We start from the raw sequence: 18673 nt of genomic DNA, 5'->3' as shown, positions 1-18673 counted from the left end.
GAGAACATTACATGTGCAGTGGACAATGGGGAACCTGTGGATGTGGTGTATCTGGATTTCCAGAAGGCATTTGACAAGGTGCCGCACCAAAGACTGCTACATAAGATAAAGGTGCACAGTGTTACGGGTAATGTATTAGCATGGATAGAGGATTGGTTAACTAACAGAGAGCAAAGAGTGTGGGTAAATGGGTGTTTTTCTGATTGGCGATCAGTGACTAGTGGAGTGCCTCAGGGATCAGTGTTGGGACCGCAATCGTTTACGATTTACATAGATGATTTGGAGTTGGGGACCAAGTATAGTGTGTCAAAATTCACAGATGACACTAAGATGAGTGGCAGAGCAAAGTGTGCAGAGGATGCTGAAAGTCTGCAAAGGGATATAGATAGTCTAAGTGAGTGGGCGAGGGTCTGGCAGATGGAGTACAATGTTGGTAAATGTGAGGTCATCCATTTTGGTAGGAATAACAGCAAAATGGACTATTATTTAAATGGTAAAAAATTACAGCATGCTGCTGTGCAGAGGGACCTGGGTGTCCTTGTGCAGGAATCTCAAGGAGTTGGTTTGCAGGTGCAGCAGGTAATTAAGAAGGCAAATGGAATTTTGTCCTTCATTGCTAGAGGGATGGAGTTTAAAAACAGGGAGGTTATGTTGTAGCTGTATAAGGTGCTGGTGAGGCCACACCTGGAGCACTGTGTACAGTTTTGGTCTCCTTACTTGAGAAAGGATAGACTGGCACTGGAGATGGTACAGAGGAGATCCAAAGAACAATGAAAATTCCAGCACAGGAACAGGCCCTTCGGCCCTCCAAGCCTGCACCAACCATGCTGCCCGACTGAACTCAAGCCCCCTACCCTTCCGGGGACCGTATCCCTCTATTCCCATCTCATTCACGTGCTTGTCAAGACGCCCCTTAAAAGTCACTACAGTATCCGCTTCCACTATTCCTCCCGGCAGCGAGTTCCAGGCACCCACCACTCTCTGCGTAAAAAATCTGCCTCGGACACCTCTTTTAAACCTTGCCCCTCGCACCTTAAACCTATGTCCCCTAGTAATTGACTCTTCCACCCTGGGAAAAAGCTTCTGACTATCCACTCTGTCCATGCCTCTCATAATCTTGTAGACTTCTATCAGGTCGCCCCTCAACCTCCGTCGTTCCAGTGAGAACAAACCAAGTTTCTCCAACCTCTCCTCATAGCTAATGCCCTCCATACCAGGCAACATCCTGGTAAATCTTTTCTGTGCCCTCTCCAAAGCCTCCACATCCTTCTGTGGCGACCAGAATTGAACACTATATTCCAAGTGCGGCCTAACTAAGGTTCTATAAAGCGGCAACATGACTTGCCAATTTTTAAACTCAATGCCCCGGCTGATGAAGGCAAGCATGCCGTATGCCTTTTTGACTACCTTCTCCACCTGCATTGCCAATTTCAGTGACCTGTGTACCTGTACACCCAGATCCCTTTGCCTATCAATACTCTTAAGGGTTCGAACATTTACTATATATTTCCTATCTGGACTAGACCTTCCAAAATGCGTTACCTCACATTTGTCCGGATTAAACTCCATCTGCCATCTCTCCGCCCAAGTCTCCAACCAATCTATATCCTGCTATATCCTCTGATGGTCCTCATCGCTGTCCGCAAATCCACCAACCTTTGTGTCGTCCGCAAACTTACTAATCAATCCAGTTACATTTTCCTCCAAATCATTTATATATATATTACAAACAGCAAAGGTCCCAGCACTGATCCCTGAGGAACGCCACTCGTCACAGCCCTCCATTCAGAAACACACCCTAGGTTGATCCCGGAGTTGAGAGGGTAGGCTTATGAGGAGAGACTGAGTAGACTGGATCTATACTCATTGGAATTTAGGAGAATGAGGGGAGATCTTATAGAAACATATAAGATCATGAAGGGAATAGATAAGATAGAAGCAGGGAAGTTGTTTCCACTGGAAAGTGAAACTAGAACTAGGGGGCATGGCCTCAAAATAAGGGGAAGCAGATTTAGGACTGAGTTGAGGAGGAACTTCTTCATACAAAGGGTTGTGAATCTGTGGGATTCCCTGCCCAGTGAAGCAGTTGAGGCTACCTCATTGAATGTTTTTAAGGCAAGGATAGATAAATTTTTGAACAGCAAAGGAATTAAGGGTTATGTTGAGCGGGCGGGTAAGTGGAGCTGAGTCCACGAAAAGATCAGCCATGATCTTATTGAATGGCGGAGCAGGCTCGAGGGGCCAGATGGCCTACTCCTGCTCCTAGTTCTTATGTTCTTATGAGCGATATTGAGAGATAGAGACAGAAAGATACCAGAGAGAGACAGAGCAATGAGAGAGAGAGCCAGAGAGAGAGAGAGATACAGAGAGAGAGCGAGAGAGTGAGAAACAGCCAGAAAGAGAAAAGGAGCGACAGATCAGAGATAGATACACAAGCACGAGATAAAGAGAGGGGGATTGAGAGAGAGAGATTGAGAAAGAGAGACAGAGAACAAGAGACTGAAGGAGAGAGAGAAAACGGAGAGAGAGATGAGAGAGAGAGAGTGAGAGACAGAGACTGAGAGAGTGAGCGAAAGACAGACAGATAGATAGGGGCTGAGAGAGAGAGACAGACAGAGTGAGAGACAGAGACTGAGAGAGTGAGTGAGAGACAGAGAATGAGAGAAAGACAGACAGATAGTTAGGGGCTGAGAGAGACAGAGAGCGAGAGACAGACAGAGAGAGAGAGAGAGACAGAGAGAGAGAGAAAGAGAGACAGAGAGAGAGACAGATAGGGAGAGAGAGCCTGTGTCAGCAGATGAGTTTTGGGTTGGAGGGCCATGATGAAATGATGATGGTTTGAGGAGATTAAAAGAAGTAAACAGCAGATTTCTGTTCAAACAGAAACGGTGAGTAATCCAGGCACTTAGCCTTGTCAACAGAGAGTCTGTACTTGTAGTCTCCCAGGCAGCCCAGAATCTGAGGCTCTGTGGGACTGGGAGGCCCCAGGGAGATTGGGACCTCGAAGGAGCCATCCGATCTGTCCAAGTCTTATTGGGGAGAGAGCGGGTAAATGGAGTTGAAATCAATCATGATTGAATGGTGGAGTGGACTCGATGGGCCGAATGGCCTTACTTCCGCTCCTATGTCTTATGGTCTTATGGTCTTAAGTGACCCCAGCCTGGGAATCCGAGCAGTTACCTGTCCTGGGGGCTATCTGCTGGATGGATAGATTTTATTTTGGGTGAGGGAGATTAAAGATTATCGAATGACGATTGATAAGAGTTAAGGGTCTAAATAAAACCAACGCATCTTCAAATCAATTCTCTGGGGTCTTTGAGCATGTGGTAGTGAGAAGAACAAGAACTACATTTAGATAGCCCCTTTAACAGAGTAAATCATCCCATGATGCCTCACAGGAGCAGAGTTTGACACCAAACCACATGACATTCAGGCAGTTTGATCTTAGAATCCCGACAGTGCAAGAAAGAGGCTATTCAGCCCATCGAGTCTGCACAAACTCTCCAAAAGAGCATCCCAGCCAGGTGCTCCCCTCTGCCCGATCCCCCTCGCACTTAGCATGGCCAATCCACCTAATCTACACATCTTTGGACACTAAGGGGAAATTTAGCATGGCCAATCCACCTAACCTGCACATCTTTGGACATTAAGGGGCAATTTAGCATGGCCAATCCACCTAACCCGCACATCTTTGGATACTAAGGGACAATTTAGCATGGCCAATCCACCTAACCCGCACATCTTTGGACACTAAGGGGAAATTTAGCATGGCCAATCCACCTAACCTGCACATCTTTGGACATTAAGGGGCAATTTAGCATGGCCAATCCACCTAACCCGCACATCTTTGGACACTAAGGGACAATTTAGCATGGCCAATCCACCTAACCTACACATCTTTGGACACTAAGGGGCAATTTAGCATGGCCTATCCACCTAACCTGCACATCTTTGGACACTAAGGGGCAATTTAGCATGGCCAATCCACCTAACGTGCACATCTTTGGACACTAAGGAGCAATTTAGCATGGCCAATCCCCCTAACCTACACATCTTTGGACACTAAGGAGCAATTTAGCATGGCCAATCCATCTAACCTACACATCTTTGGACACTAAGGGGCAATTTAGCATGGCCAATCCACCTAACCCTCACGTCTTTGGACACTAAGGGGAAATTTAGCATGGCCAATCCACCTAACCTACACATCTTTGGACACTAAGGGGAAATTTAGCATGGCCAATCCACCTAACCCGCACATCACATCCCTCCCGAAGTACAGGGCTTCGACTTAGATGCTGAGCATAAAAGTGAACCACCAGTGTGTGTCGAGGGGGGGGGGGGGTGGGGGGGTCACCATTTTGGAACGTGACCCACATTGACCACAGAGAGTGGGCGTGCTTAAACTCCTGCGCATGTCCAGCGGGAAACAGGTAGCTGGGGGGCTGGAGAATCGCACCCAACATGTTGGCGGGGGTCGGGGGGGTGTTCCACTGATACACCGAGTACGTGTGAAAACAGCGGGGTTTGTTCGAATCTGGAATCTTATCTGCAGGGTTGACGTATGTGCGTTGATTTATGGTAGATCCTGGGTGGAGGATGGGGGGGGGGCGGTGGGGGGGGCGGGGGGGGGGGGCGGGGTGCGATACGAGGTGGAACGCTGCAGGAGGGAACGGAATTGAGTTTTCCAGCACCACAATCACCTTTCCATCAAAGGATTCCGTGGACAATGTTTAATCGAGCTGATTATGACAACAGCTTGCCTTCCACTGCTTACTCGGCACATTTTGATCCTGAAATGTTTGTTCACGAAACGGAAAACAGGATGACGGGGCTGCTGGTGATTGCTCAGTGGAGCGCAGCTCAGAGAGAGAGCGCCGAACGGTTAATTGAAGCCATTAGAAGCGTCTGTCAACAGATGAAAGAGTGACATTTCTCGGAGAACGGAGCTGCGGTGACTAATGAGTACATTAAAGAGTGAAAAGTGACAGGGTCAGTGAGTACCAGAAAATGACTACCTCCACCTTCGAACATCATGTCCCCCTCCCCCCCCCCCCGACAATTGCCACAACTCATAAACCTTCACCAATGTCCAACTATTCCAACACCCACCCTAATCTGTTGGCCAACACCGGCACCCAGTTAAACAGCACCTCCATTTCAAAATTCTCATCAGGGACAATTTAGCACGGCCATTGCACCTAACCTGCACATCTTTGGAGTGTGGGAGGAAACCGGAGCCTCCGGAGGAAACCCACGCAGACACGGGGAGAACAGGAAGGGCGGCACGGTAGCACAATGGTTAGCACTGCTGCTTCACAGCTCCAGGGACCTGGGTTCGATTCCCGGCTTGGATCACTGTCTGTGTGGAGTTTGCACATTCTCCCCGTGTCTGCGTGGGCTTCCTCCGGGTGCTCCGGTTTCCTCCCACAGTCCAAAGATGTGTGGGTTAGGTTGATTGGCCATGCTAAAATTGCCCCTTAGTGTCTTGAGATGGGTAGGTTAGAGGGATTAGCGGGTAAATATGTAGGGATATGGGGGCAGGGCCTGGGTGGGATTGTGGTCGGTGCAGACTCGATGGGCTGAATGGCCTCTTTCTACACTGTAGGGTTTCTATGATTCTATTTCTATGTAAATAAGGTTGAAAGAGTGCAGAGAAGGTTCACAAGGATGTTGCCGGGACTTGAGAAGCTGAGTTACAGAGAGAGATTGAATAGGTTGGGACTTTATTCCCTGGAGCGTAGAAGATTGAGGGGAGATTTGATAGAGGTGTATAAGATTTTGATGGGTATAGATAGAGTGAATGCAAGCAGACTTTTTCCACTGAGGCTCGGGTAGAAAAAAACCAGAGGGCATGGGTTAAGGGTGAAAGGAAAGAAGTTTAAAGGGAATATTAGGGGGGGCTTCTTCACGCAGAGTGGTGGGAGTGTGGAATGAGCTGCCGGATAAAGTAGTAAATGCGGGGTCACTTTTAAGAAAAACTTGGACGGGTTCATGGATGAGAGGGGTGTGGAGGGATATGGTCCAAGTGCAGGTCAGTGGGACAAGGCAAAAAATGGTTCGGCGCAGACAAGAAGGGCCAAAAGGCCTGTTTCTGAGCTGTAATTTTCTATGGTTCTAAGGTGCAGACTCCACACAGACAGTGACCTGAGCTGGGAATTGAACCCGGGTCCCTGGCGCTGTGAGGCAGCAGTGCTAACCAATGTGCCACCGTGCCACCCTTAAATCTTTTTGAGAGAATGGACCAAAAGACGGTGCCTACAACAGTGCAGCATTCCCTTGGTGCGTACTGTGCTGGGAGGGTTGGCATGGATCCCATCCTTACATCTCTACGTAGGACTGGAACTAGCTGAGAGGGAGCCATCCACTGAGGCAGTGCCAACCACATCGCTTTTCAAAAATGCACCAAAAGATATATATATTTTCCATTTTACGAACTTTTATTTTGATTCGGAACATTATCGCAGCAGCAGCCGGTGGTTAACAGTTAATGTGAGGAAAGCAGCAATTTAAAAAAATATATACATCTAAATACTTCTGAAAGACATACAAGTAGAATACTGACTGACCAGGAACACTGGGTACCTGTCGGCACAGGGCCTGTGTGTAGTCACCTGGAGTAAATACTGCGGCCTCCTCACTTAGGCCCAAAGCTCTGTCTGGGGCCCTGCGGGACGGTGGGAGGGCCACTGCCAGAGCTGTGGAGGTGGTCAGGGCAGACACCAGTGCAAGGCGGGTGGACTGGGATTCAATCGCAACCTCCAGGTTGGACACTTCCTGGGAAAAGTATCGCCCATGGCCCTCGCGTGGTCTCGGAATCCGACATTTCCAAATACTTCTATAACCCACAAGTGATAAGGCCTCCAAAAAAATACTTTTGCTCGCAGTGTCTGAGAGGTTAATTTGCAGGAGAATTCTGGGTGATTAGCAACCCAGTGGGGGTTGGCAGGGAGGGGGAGGTTACCCTGAGCAATGTGGGCCTGGGAGGAGGCATAAACCCGAGTTCTGCAGGTGGAGGGGTGGTCTGTTTGAAACGTTTTAAGAGGATTTAGCACAGGTTAGCACTGCCCCGCTTCGCCGCGCCAGGGACCCGGGTTCAATTCCCGGCTTGGGTCACCGTCTGTGTGCACGTTCTCCCCGTCTCTGCGTGGGTTTCCTCCGGGTGCTCCGGTTCCCTCCCACAGTCCAAAGATGTGCAGGTTAGGTGGATTGGCCGTGCTAAATTGCCCCTTAGTGTCGGGGGAATAGCAGGGTAAATGTGTGGGGTTATGGGGATAGGGTCTGGGTGGGATTGTGGTCGGTGCAGACTCGATGGGCCGAATGGCCTCCTTCTACACTGCAGGGATTCTACGATTCTATTCTATGATTCCAGGATTTGACGGGGTAAATGTGGACAAACTGTCTCCCCCAGGGGTCTGGGCAAACAACAAGACAGACTAAACTAGGCTGGGGTTCAGAGTAGTCTTTACTCTGGGAAAGACTGAGCCTGGGAGATGGGGGCAGTCTGGCCAACCTGTCACTCCACCTCCACAGCCAATGTGGATAACTCTTAACTGCCCCTCTGCGATGACCCAGTCAGACATGCAGTTCAAGGGCAACAAATGCCCAGCTTCCCACATAAGAATAAAAAACAGGGAGTGGGGGGGAATGTGGGACTCGCTCCCACGGGGAGTGGGGGAGAATGTGGGACTCCCACGGGGAGTGGGGGAGAATGTGGGACTCGCTCCCACGGGGGGAGTGGGGAGAATGTGGGACTCGCTCCCACGGGGAGTGGGGAGAATGTGGGACTCGCTCCCACGGGGAGTGGGGGAGAATGTGGGACTCGCTCCCACGGGGAGTGGGGAGAATGTGGGACTCGCTCCCACGGGGGGAGTGGGGAGAATGTGGGACTCGCTCCCACGGGGAGTGGGGAGAATGTGGGACTCGCTCCCACGGGGAGTGGGGAGAATGTGGGACTCGCTCCCACGGGGAGTGGGGGAGAATGTGGGACTCGCTCCCACGGGGAGTGGGGATAATGTGGGACTCGCTCCCACGGGGAGTGGGGTGAATGTGGGACTCGCTCCCACGGGGGGAGTGGGGAGAATGTGGGACTCACTCCCACGGGGAGTGGGGAGAATGTGGGACTTGCTCCCACGGGGAGAGTGGGGAGAATGTGGGACTCGCTCCCACGGGGAGAATGTGGGACTCGCTCCCACGGGGAGTGGGGAGAATGTGGGACTTGCTCCCACGGGGAGAGTGGGGAGAATGTGGGACTCGCTCCCATGGGGAGTGGGGGAGAATGTGGGACTTGCTCCCACGGGGAGTGATTGAGGTGAATAGTGTGAAGACATTGGCTCGGAATTTGGATAAAATCATGGAGGGCAGGAAGGAATCGGAGGATCTGTCGCTGGGGTGTGATGAGGAGGAGAAGGGTGGAGGCTCGTGTGTTGCTATAACCCAGCATGGAGCAGCTGGGCCGAATGGCCTGTTTTCAAACTCCACAGTCTGCGTTTCAGGAGCTCCAGGTGAAGTACTGGAATCGTAACTCGATGGAGCTTTGGTTATCAGGGGTTATGGAGCCACAGCTGGCCATCTGCAGTGGACTCTGTGCTAACCAAGTGAACGCGAGGACCTTCCCATCATTGGGAAGCGTGGGATGTTCGCTCTGGAACCCAATCCCACTTCTCCAAAACAGAGGGGTGAAAATCGGACTCAAGTGGGCCCTGTTCACCTCTCAGCCCCTCACTCACTGACTTACACTGTCTCCAACGGCTCCATGTTAAAATTCCCATCTTCCTCTTCAAATTCCTTCATAATCTTGCCCTTCCCGATCTCTGTGAACCCCTCCTACAGCCCCCCTCTGCGCCTCATGAGCATCTCCCAGCTCCCCATCGCTCCACTATTGGCAGCCGTCTCTTCAGCTGCATCGGGAGGAGGACGGGGGGTCGGGGGCAGGGGGAGGGGGGGTTGAGCTCTGGAATTTCCTCTCTGACTTCAATCCCTCCGTCTGTGGTCCAGCGACTGGGGACTGAAAAATGAGGCAAGTTATCCTTTCTTCCCGGTTTTGCCACTGCCTGGAGCCTTGGCTGATTTTGCGAGCCGCCCTCCCACTCCCCCTCGCTCTGCACCTCCCCCTCTACCCCGAACTCAGGATTAGACAAACGCCCCCGACCCCCCCACACCCACCCCCAGCTTCACCCTCGGATCGAAAGATTGTGCACTCGTACATTGCCCGTCACATCCTCAGGGCTTGCAGCGGGTTCAAGAAGGCGGCTCACCACCACCTCCTCAAGGGGCAACTCGGGGCGGGCATTGAACGTTGCCCTAGCCGGCGACACCCACATTAAAAAAAAAACACCTCACGACGCAGCAGCCAAAGTGTGCACAGCAAGATCCCACAAACAACAATGCGATAATCACCGGAGAGACTCCCCTGCCTCTTCTTCCAAATAGTGGGTTAACTTCTCATTACAAAGACGGAGCCTCCGACAGTGTGGCACCTCCGGCAGTGCCGCACCCTCCCCCTCAGTACTGGCAGCGGGAGTGTCGGCCTGGAATGAATCACTGCGCGGGGCGGATTGGGGGCGACGGAGTAAGGGCTGGCGGAACAGTGCCGGGATAGTCTGGAGGGCCCGAATGGCCTCCTCTTCCTCCACGCACCGGAACAGGTGCCCGGACCCGAAGGTGCAAAGTTCACTTCCTGGCGGAGTCGGGACGTCGAGACTTGGCCGGATTCCAATCCCGGAAATCTTTTTCCCTCAGGTGCAAAATCTGCAACTGAAAAAAGCTACGAAGAAAGCTCCCTCCGGTGTAAACCTCTTCACTTTCTGTCATTCTTTGGTTGAACGGTGTAGAATCTGAGAGAGGAAAAAAATAGATGTGAAGTAAATCCATTCAGTTTGGGTTTCCCCCCCTATCGGAGGAAAGATAGACCGGCTTTGGAGGCAGCCCAGAGAAGGTCGATCCTTATCAGCAGAAGTTGAGTAGTTGGGGCCTGTACTCACTGGAGTTCAGCAGGATGAGAGGCGACCTTATTGAGACGTGTAGGATTCTCAGGGGAGTTTGACAGGATAGAGGCTGAGGGATTGGCTGGAAGTTTACCGCCTCACCGCCCCGGAATTCTCCGTGGGCCTCGGGCAGGATTTTACGACCCTCGCCCGAACGTGGTCGGAAAATCCCGGCCGATGTTTCCCCTTGTGGGAGAGTCTAATACCAGAGTAAGGGGGTCGTCCATTGGAGATGAGGAGGAATTTCTTTTCTCAGAGGGGAGTTGATCTGAAGAATTCTTTACCCCTGTAGGGTCGTTTAGTATGTTCAAAGCTGAGACAGATTTCTAATCGGTGAGGGAATCGAGGGTTACGGGGATAAGGCGGGAAAGTGGAGTTGAGGATTATCACAATCAGATCAGTCATGGATCTGATTGAATGGTGGAGCAGACTCGATGTTTTGTTATTATTATTTATTAGTGTCACGAGTCGGCTTACATTAACACCGCAATGAAGTTACTGCGAAGATCCCCTAGTCGCCACACTCCGGCGCCTGTTCGGGTAACACCGAGGGAGAATTTAACACGGCCAATCCCAACCAGCCATGTCTTTCGGACTGCGGCAGGAAACCGGAGCACCCGGAGGAAACCCACGCAGACACGGGGAGAACGTGTCCGCACAGACAGTGACCCGAGGCCGGGAATCGAACCTCGGGGTCCCTGGCACTGTGAGGCAGCAGTGCTAACCACTGTGCCACTGTGCCATCCCACAGCGGCACAGTGGTTAGCACAGATAATGGCTGAATGGCCTATTTCTGCCCTACTTTCAGTTGTGTTGGTTGAGGGAGGAATGTTGGCAGGGACAGCTGGAATCTTTCCTGCTCTCCCACAGGCCCTTAGGTATCTAATCAACCCTTTGGAGTGGGGAGACATTGTTAAAGGGATGTTTGTTATGTTAAGATATGTCAGTGAAGGGCACTGTTGAAGTAAGTACTTAGAACACTTATAGAGGGAGACCGCTGGGACACTGGGCCGGTAAGTCGGAAGGAAACAAATGTAACATGTAATAAATAAACCTGTTCTCAAGAAAAGTATTAGTGTCTCGTTCCATTTTTCACCAGCTGGCTTAGAATTGATGCAACCGTCAATAGCCCTGATTGAAAATTTCAGCTGCAGGAAGGCACTTCTGACAGTGCAGCACTCCCTCGAGACCAGAGCCTTACGATCCAGAGATGACAGAGCAATCAACTCAGCCAAGTCAATGGAACCTCGTCCAAACAGGAACAGAGAAGCCAGGTGGGATGCTAATACCGCAGGCACCTCATAGGGAATCATAGAATCCCTACAGTGCAGAAGGAGGCCATCCGGCCCATCAAGTCTGTACCGACCACAATCCCACCCAGGCCCCTATTCCCGTAACCCCACGCATTTACCCTAGCTAATCCCCCTGACACTAGGGTCAATTTAGCACGGCCAATCTCCCTACCCCACACATCTTGGGAGGAAACCAGAGCACCCGGAGGAAACCCACGCAGACACGGGGAGAATGTGCAGACTCCGCACAGACAATGACGCCAAGTCGGAATTGAACCCGGGTCCCTGGCGCTGTGAGGCAGCAGTGCTAACCACTGTGCCACCCGTGCCGCCCCCTTTTAAGTGACCCATCCACTCACCTTCAATGGCATTCAGTGCGTCAAGTCTCCAATTTCGACCAACATGGCATCTTGCTTGGAATTCAGGTCATCTCGAGTTTCAAGAAGTTCCATCAATTGGGTGTTGAGATCTGAGCAGGAGAACAGGACCAGAAGGATCAGGACTGACCAATCATGATGCACCAGTTGTTAGTGTTAACAGTATGTTAATCGTATTATCGAGGGTAAGTATACAGAGGTGAAGCGATTAAGTATCTTGAGTACATATAAAGAAAGACTTCCCTAAAAGGATTGATTGTTTGTTGACTTGTTTATAGCTCGTGGCTTCCCTCAAAAGAGTTAAAAGGAAGACTTATGATACATTTGGAGAATTGCGTGCAGTTCTGGTCACCACACCATCAGAAGAATGTGAAATCTTTGGAGAGAGCGCAAGGAAGGTTCACCAGGATGGTTGCTGGTCTCGAGGGTGTTGGTTATGAGGAGAGTTTGACTAAACTAGGATTGTTTTCGCTGGAAAGACGGAGGGTGAGGGGAGTCCTGATAGAGGTCTCCAAAATGATGAGAGGCATAGACAGGGTGGATGGTCAGAGGCATTTTCCCCAGGGTGGAAGTGTTAATTATCAGGGGGCACAGGTTCAAGGTGAGAGGGGGAAAGTTTAAAGGAGATGTGTGGGGGAAGGTTTTCACACAGAGAGTGGTGGGTGTCCAGAACGTGCTGCCAGAGGAGGTGGTGGAAGCAGACACATTAGCAACATTTAAGAGGCATCTGGATGGGTCCATGAACAGGGAGGGAATAGAGGGATACGGAGCGAGTAAGGGCAGAAGGTTTTTTTTTAGTTTAGTTAGGGCCTCAGGAACGGCACAGGCTTGGAGGGCCGAAGGGCCTGTTCCTGTGCTGTACTGTTCTTTGCTCTTTGACACTGGGAGTGAGTAATTAGGGGACGGACATGCTGCATTCTGTAAATAAATCAACTATCAGGAAAAGTATTCATGTCTGGCTCCATGCTTCACTTGGCTTGTAATCCAGCTCACAACCGATGCCACGACCCAGCAAGTTTGCCATTCGAACCCATCCAGCCATCCAGGATGAAAGTCTTAAAAAAAGATCGGGAACCTTAGATGTGGAGAGAACCAAAATGCGGAAGTTACGATGAGGACGAAAGCAAAATACTGCAGATGCTGGAAATCCGAAATAAAAACAGAGAACTCTGGATAAACTCAGCAAGTCTGTGGCAAGTGCAATGTTCATGTTGAGAGGGCTGGAATACAAGAGCAGGGATGGACTTCTGAGGCTGTATAAGGTTCTGGTCAGACCCCATTTGGAGTATTGTCAGCAGTTTTGGGCCCCGTATCTAAGGAAGGATGTGCTGGGCCTTGGAAAGGGTCCAGAGGAGGTTCACAAGAATGATCCCTAGAATGAAGGGTTTGTCGTATGAGGAACGGTTGAGGACTCTGGGTCTGTACTCGATGGAGTTTAGAGAAGGATGAGGCGGGGAATCTTATTGAAACTTACGGAATACTGAGAGGCCTGGATAGAGTGGACGTGGAGAGGATGTTTCCACCAGTGGGAGAGACTGGAACTCGAGGGCACAGAGTGAAGGGACCCTCCTTTAAAACGCAGATGAGGAGGAATTTCTTCAGTCAGAGATTGCCGCAGATATTCCCATTGGAATCCAGACAGTCGGAAACAGGGACATCTCCCCAGAGCCAAGATCCATACAGACTTAAAACGGGATTGTGATCAGTACGGACTCAGTGGGCCGAATGGCTTCCTTCTGTTGGGATTCTATGGGACTTGCGTCAAGTTGCTGCACTCGCAGGGGGGGGGTGGAGAGGGGCGGGGAGGGGTGGGGAGGGGCGGGGAGGGGTGGAGAGGGGCGGGGAGGGGTGGAGAGGAGAGGGGCGGGGAGGGGTGGGGAGGGGTGGGGAGGGGTGGGGAGGGGCGGGGAGGGGCGGGGAGGGGCGGGGAGGGGCGGGGAGGTGTGGAGAGGGGCGGGGAGGGGCGGGGAGGGGTGGGGAGCGGCGGGGAGGGGCGGGGAGGGGTGGAGAGGGGTGGAGAGGGGCGGGGAGGGGTGGAGAGGGGCGAGGAGGGGCGGGGGGGGGTGGTGAGGGGCGGGGAGGGGTGGAGAGGGGTGGGGAGGGGTGGAGAGGGGTGGAGAGGGGTGGAGAGGGGTGGAGAGGGGTGGAGAGGGGCGGGGAGGGGCGGAGAGGGGCGGGGCGGAGAGGGGCGGGGAGGGGTGGAGAGGGGCGGGGGGTGGTGGTTAGAGGGAGTCTGTACCTCCATGGACTACCAAACCTTGTGTAAATTCACACAACGTCCCTCGCCTGTGAAGCAGGAAACTCAGCAACCAATTTGCGCGCAGCAAGCCCGCGGCAACTGCAAGGCACCAACGGCCAGATTATCTTCAAAGCAGCTGCGGGTAGAGGGTCGGATATTGGCCCCAGGACAGCAGGGGAGAAATCTGCCCTTCGTCAGGAAGACTGACCCCTGGGCTCCTGCCTGTGCCCCTGAGAGGGCGGATGGAACCGGGGGTTTGATGGCCCACTCGAGAGATGGTTCCTCGGACGATGTAGCACTTCCCCCCTGGCTGCGGCCTTCGAGTGCTGGAAGTGGGGAGGGGAGTGGGGGGCGGGGTTCGAATCCTGCTAAATCGCAGGCGTGAGAGAGAGTGCTGCCCACACACTCAGCTGGGGACCGACGGAGTCTCTATCGAACTCCTGGTTCCTTCACCGTCAATGGTTTGAGCCCTTCTCAGTCGTGCAGCGTACGTTTCTGAGCCGTGACTGCCCTCTGGTGGCTGCCCCATCAATTGCAGTTGAAGGAATCACCGCTTTGTGACCTCGGGCACAGAAACGTACAAAACAGGAGCTGGAGGAGGCCATTCGGCCCCTCGAGCCCCCCCTCCCCGCCATTCGACAAGATCGTGGCTGATCTGTTTCTGCTTTACTCCCACCTACACCCAGTAACCTTCAATATCTAAGTAAGGCAAGGCGATGGCCGAGTGGTATTATCGCTAGCCTATTAATCCAGAAACTCAGCTCATGTTCTGAGGGACCCGGGTTCGAATCCCGCCACGGCAGATGGTAGAATCTGAATTCAATAAAAAAATATCTGGAATTAAGAATCTACTGATGACCCATTGTCGGAAAAACCCATCTGGTTCCTTTAGGGAAGGAAATCTGCCGCCCTTACCCCGGTCTGGCCTACATGTGACTCCAGAGCCACAGCCAATGTGGTTGACTCTCAACTGCCCTCCAACTAGGGATGGCCAATAAATGCCGGCCCAGCCAGCGACGCCCGTGTCCCACGAACGAATAAAACAATATCTAAGATAAAGGTGAATTACTGCGGATGCTGGAATCTGAAACAAAACCAGAAAATGCTGGAAAATCTCGGCGGGTCTGACAGCATCTGTGGAGAGAGGGAATAGAGGCAACGTTTTGAGTCTGGATGACCCTTCGTCAGAGCTGCATCTATCTAACCCTGCCTTAAAAAGATTCAATTCTGCCCCGGCCCCACTGGCCATTGGGCCCAATGCATCCATGTTGATGCTTTTATTAAGTTATTTATTAGTCACAAGTGGGCTTGCATTAACACTGCAATGAAGTTCCTGTGAAATTCCCCTAGTCGCCACACTCCAGTGCCTGTTCGGGTAACACTGAGGGAGAATTTAGCACGGCCAATTCATCTAAACTGCACATCTTTCGGAATGTGGGAGGAAATCGATCTGTGTGGAGTTTGCACGTTCTCCCCGTGTCTGCGTGGGTTTCCTCCGGGTGCTCCAGTTTCCTCCCACACTCCAAAGATGTGCTGGTTAGGTGGATTGGCCGTGGTAAATTGCCCCTTAGTGTCAGGGGGATTGAGAGGGTAAATATGTAGGGTTACATGGAGAGAGGCTGGGTGGGATTGTTGTTGGTGCAGACTCGATGGGCCGAATGGCCTCCTTCTGCACAGTAGGAATTCGATGATTCACTCGGAAGAAACCCATGTGGATATGGGGAGAACGTGCAGACTCCGCACAGACAGTGACCCCAAGCTGGGAATCGAACCCAGGTCCCTGGCGCTGTGAGGCAGCAGTGCTAACCACTGTGCCACCGTGCCGTTTTCCCACCCCATTTACCATAACCTCGTGGTCCTTTTAGGCTGGCATGGTGGCACAGTGGGTTAGCACTGCTGCCTCACAGCGCCAGGGACCCGGGTTCAATTCCCGGTTTGGGTCACTGTCTGTGCGGAGTCTGCACATTCTCCCCATGTCCGCGTGGGTTTCTTCCAAGTGAATCATAGAATCCTACAGGTTTGGTGGATTGGCCGTGCTAAATTGCCCCTTAGTGTCAGGGGGATTAGCAGGGTAAATACATGGGGTTGTGGGGGTCGGGCCTGGGTGGGATTGTGGTCGGTGCAGACTCGATGGGCCGAATGGCCTCCTTCTGCACTGTAGGAATTCTATGAATGTATGATATCCCCCTCAGGCCCTTCTTCAATTCTTAGCTTCCTGTTAAATATATGGGTATTGTTCACCTTCACTGTGCCCTGTGGTGGTGAGTTCCACTTTCTCAAGCACCACCCAGTCCCTGCCTGGCCGAACATGTTTCCACCTCAGACAGTTTCTCCTGTGATTCCACTCACTTCCCCTTCATAAAAGGGCGTTGTGATGGGAACTTGTCTGGGTTCCAGCTACGTCTGCCTTTTCACAAAGCTATTTTCCCACCCCACCCCTCTCTCCTCACTCCAACCTTTCACCTTCTTCTCCTCATCTAACAATGCCAACGTCTTCCTGACTCACTCAGAGCCACTCATGGTGTTAATCACCTTGATCAGGTCTAACCACCGCCCCTTCAAAGGATCCCTACAGTGCAGAAGGAGGCCATTCAGCCCATCGGGTCTGCACCAACCACAATCGCACACGGGCCCTATTCCCGTAACCCCAACATATTTACCCTGCTAATCCCCCTGACACTAAAGGTCAATTTAGCAAGGCCAATCCGTGGCACATCTTTAGACACTAAGGGGGCAATTTAGTTTATTTATTTATTTGTCAGGCTTACATTAACACTGCAATGAAGTTACTGTGAAATTCCCCTACTATAGCCAATCCACCCAACCCACACATCATTGGACACTAAGGGGAAATTTAGCATGGCCAATCCACCTAACCCGCACATCTTTGGACACTAAGGGAAAATTTAGCATGGCCAATCCACCTAACCCGCACATCTTTGGACACAAAGGGGAAATTTAGCACGGCCAATCCACCTAACCCGCACATCTTTGGACACGAAGGGGAAATTTAGCACGGCCAATCCACCTAACCCGCACATCTTTGGACACGAAGGGGAAATTTAGCATGGCCAATCCACCCAACCCACACACAGGTTGATACCGGAGATGAGGGGTTTGGATTATGAGGAGAGGCTGAGGAGATTGGGTTTGTACTCGTTGGAGTTTAGAAGGATGAGGGGGGATCTTATGGAGACTTATAAGATAATGCGGGGGCTGGATAGGGTGGAGGCGGAGAGATTCTTTCCACTTAGTAAGGAAGTTAAAACTAGAGGACACAGCCTCAAAATAAAGGGGGGTCGGTTTAAGACAGGGTTGAGGAGGAACTTCTTCTCCCAGAGGGTGGTGAATCTCTGGAATTCTCTGCCCACTGAGGTGGTGGAGGCTACCTCGCTGAATATGTTTAAAGCGCGGATGGATGGATTCCTGAGCGGTAAGGGAATTAAGGGTTATGGGGATCAGGCGGGTAAGTGGTACTGATCCACGTCAGATCAGCCATGATCTTATTGAATGGCGGGGCAGGCTCGAGGGGCTAGATGGCCTACTCCTGCTCCTATTTCTTATGTTCTTATGTTCTTATCATTGGACACTAAGGGACAATTTAGCATGGCCAATCCACCTAACCTACACATTGTTGGACACTAAGGGAGAATTTAGCATGGCCAATCCACCTAACCTGCACATCGTTGGACTGTGGGAGGAAACCGGAGCACCCGGAGGAAACCCACGTAGACACGGGGAGAACGTGCAGACTCCGCACAGACAGTGACCCGAAGCCGGGAATCGAACCCGGGTCCCTGGTGCTGTGAGGCAGCAGTGCTAACCCACTGTGCCATCCTCTTCAGCCTTCTCTTTTCTCGCGAGGAGAAAGAGAGCCTCGGCCTGAGTAAACTTTCCCGACAGGTATACAGCCCCTCAGTTCTTTAGTCTAAAAATAAGGGGTCGTTCACTTAAGAGTGAGATGAGGAGAATGTTATTTTCTGAGGGTAGTGAGTTCTTTGGAACTTCCTCAAAAGGCAGTGGGAACAGAGTCTGTGAATATTTTTAGGACAGAGCGAGAGAGATTCTTGATCAACAAGGGGGCGGGGTGAAAGATTATTAGGCATGAAAGGTTGTCGGGGGTGAAAGGTTATCATGGGTGAAAGGTTATCAGTGGTGAAAGGTTATCTGGGGTGAAAGGTTATCGGGGGTGAAAAGTTATCGGGGGTGAAAAGTTATCGGGGGTGAAAGGTTATTGGGGGTGAAAGGTTATCAGGGGTGAAAGGTTATCGGGGGTGAAAGGTTATCGGGGGTGAAAGGTTATCAGGGGTGAAAGGTTATTGGGGGTGAAAGGTTATCAGGGGTGAAAGGTTATCGGGGGTGAAAGGTTATCGGGGTGAAAGGTTATCGGGGGTGAAAGGTTATCAGGGGTGAAAGGTTATCGAGGGTAGACAGGAATAAGGTTTTCAGGTTACAATCAGATCAGCCATGTCCATATTGAATGGGAGAGCAGGCTCGAGGGGCCAAGTGGCCTCTTCCTGCTTCTAATGTGTACATTCCCCCGATACTATCCTTTGTAGTTGTTGTATTTTGCACCTTCTCCGGTAGCTCAGGGAAGCACTGCTATCTCACGGCGCCAGGGACCCGGGTTCATTTACAGCAAATTACTGCGGATGCTGGAATCTGAAACCAAAATAGAAAACGCTGGAAAACCTCAGCAGGTCTGGCAGCATCTGGGAGGAGAGAAAAGAGCTTTCCGAAACCGAAAGAGAGAGAAGGGTTGTCTGGACTCGAAACGTC

At 51.6% G+C, this 18673-nt stretch overlaps 1 protein-coding gene across 1 annotated transcript in view; it reads right to left on the bottom strand.

Annotated features, from left to right (window-relative positions):
• Window positions 1-9277: 9277 nt before the first annotated feature.
• The window catches only part of LOC144481736 (schwannomin-interacting protein 1-like), a 27999-nt gene continuing 18603 nt past the window's right edge, over window positions 9278-18673 (bottom strand). The window contains exons 6-7 of the mRNA XM_078200887.1: window positions 11638-11747; window positions 9278-9836 (exon numbers count right to left, since the gene is read on the bottom strand). Of these exons, the coding sequence (XP_078057013.1) occupies window positions 11650-11747 (98 nt within the window). The 3' untranslated portion in view covers window positions 9278-9836; window positions 11638-11649. The remainder of the gene's footprint in view (window positions 9837-11637; window positions 11748-18673) is intronic.

Source organism: Mustelus asterias, chromosome 31 (genome assembly GCF_964213995.1).
Source record: "Mustelus asterias chromosome 31, sMusAst1.hap1.1, whole genome shotgun sequence".
Lineage (NCBI taxonomy): Eukaryota > Metazoa > Chordata > Chondrichthyes > Carcharhiniformes > Triakidae > Mustelus > Mustelus asterias.
The sequence above is the reverse complement of the archived record's forward strand: the minus strand, read 5'-3'. Positions and strand labels throughout refer to the sequence as shown.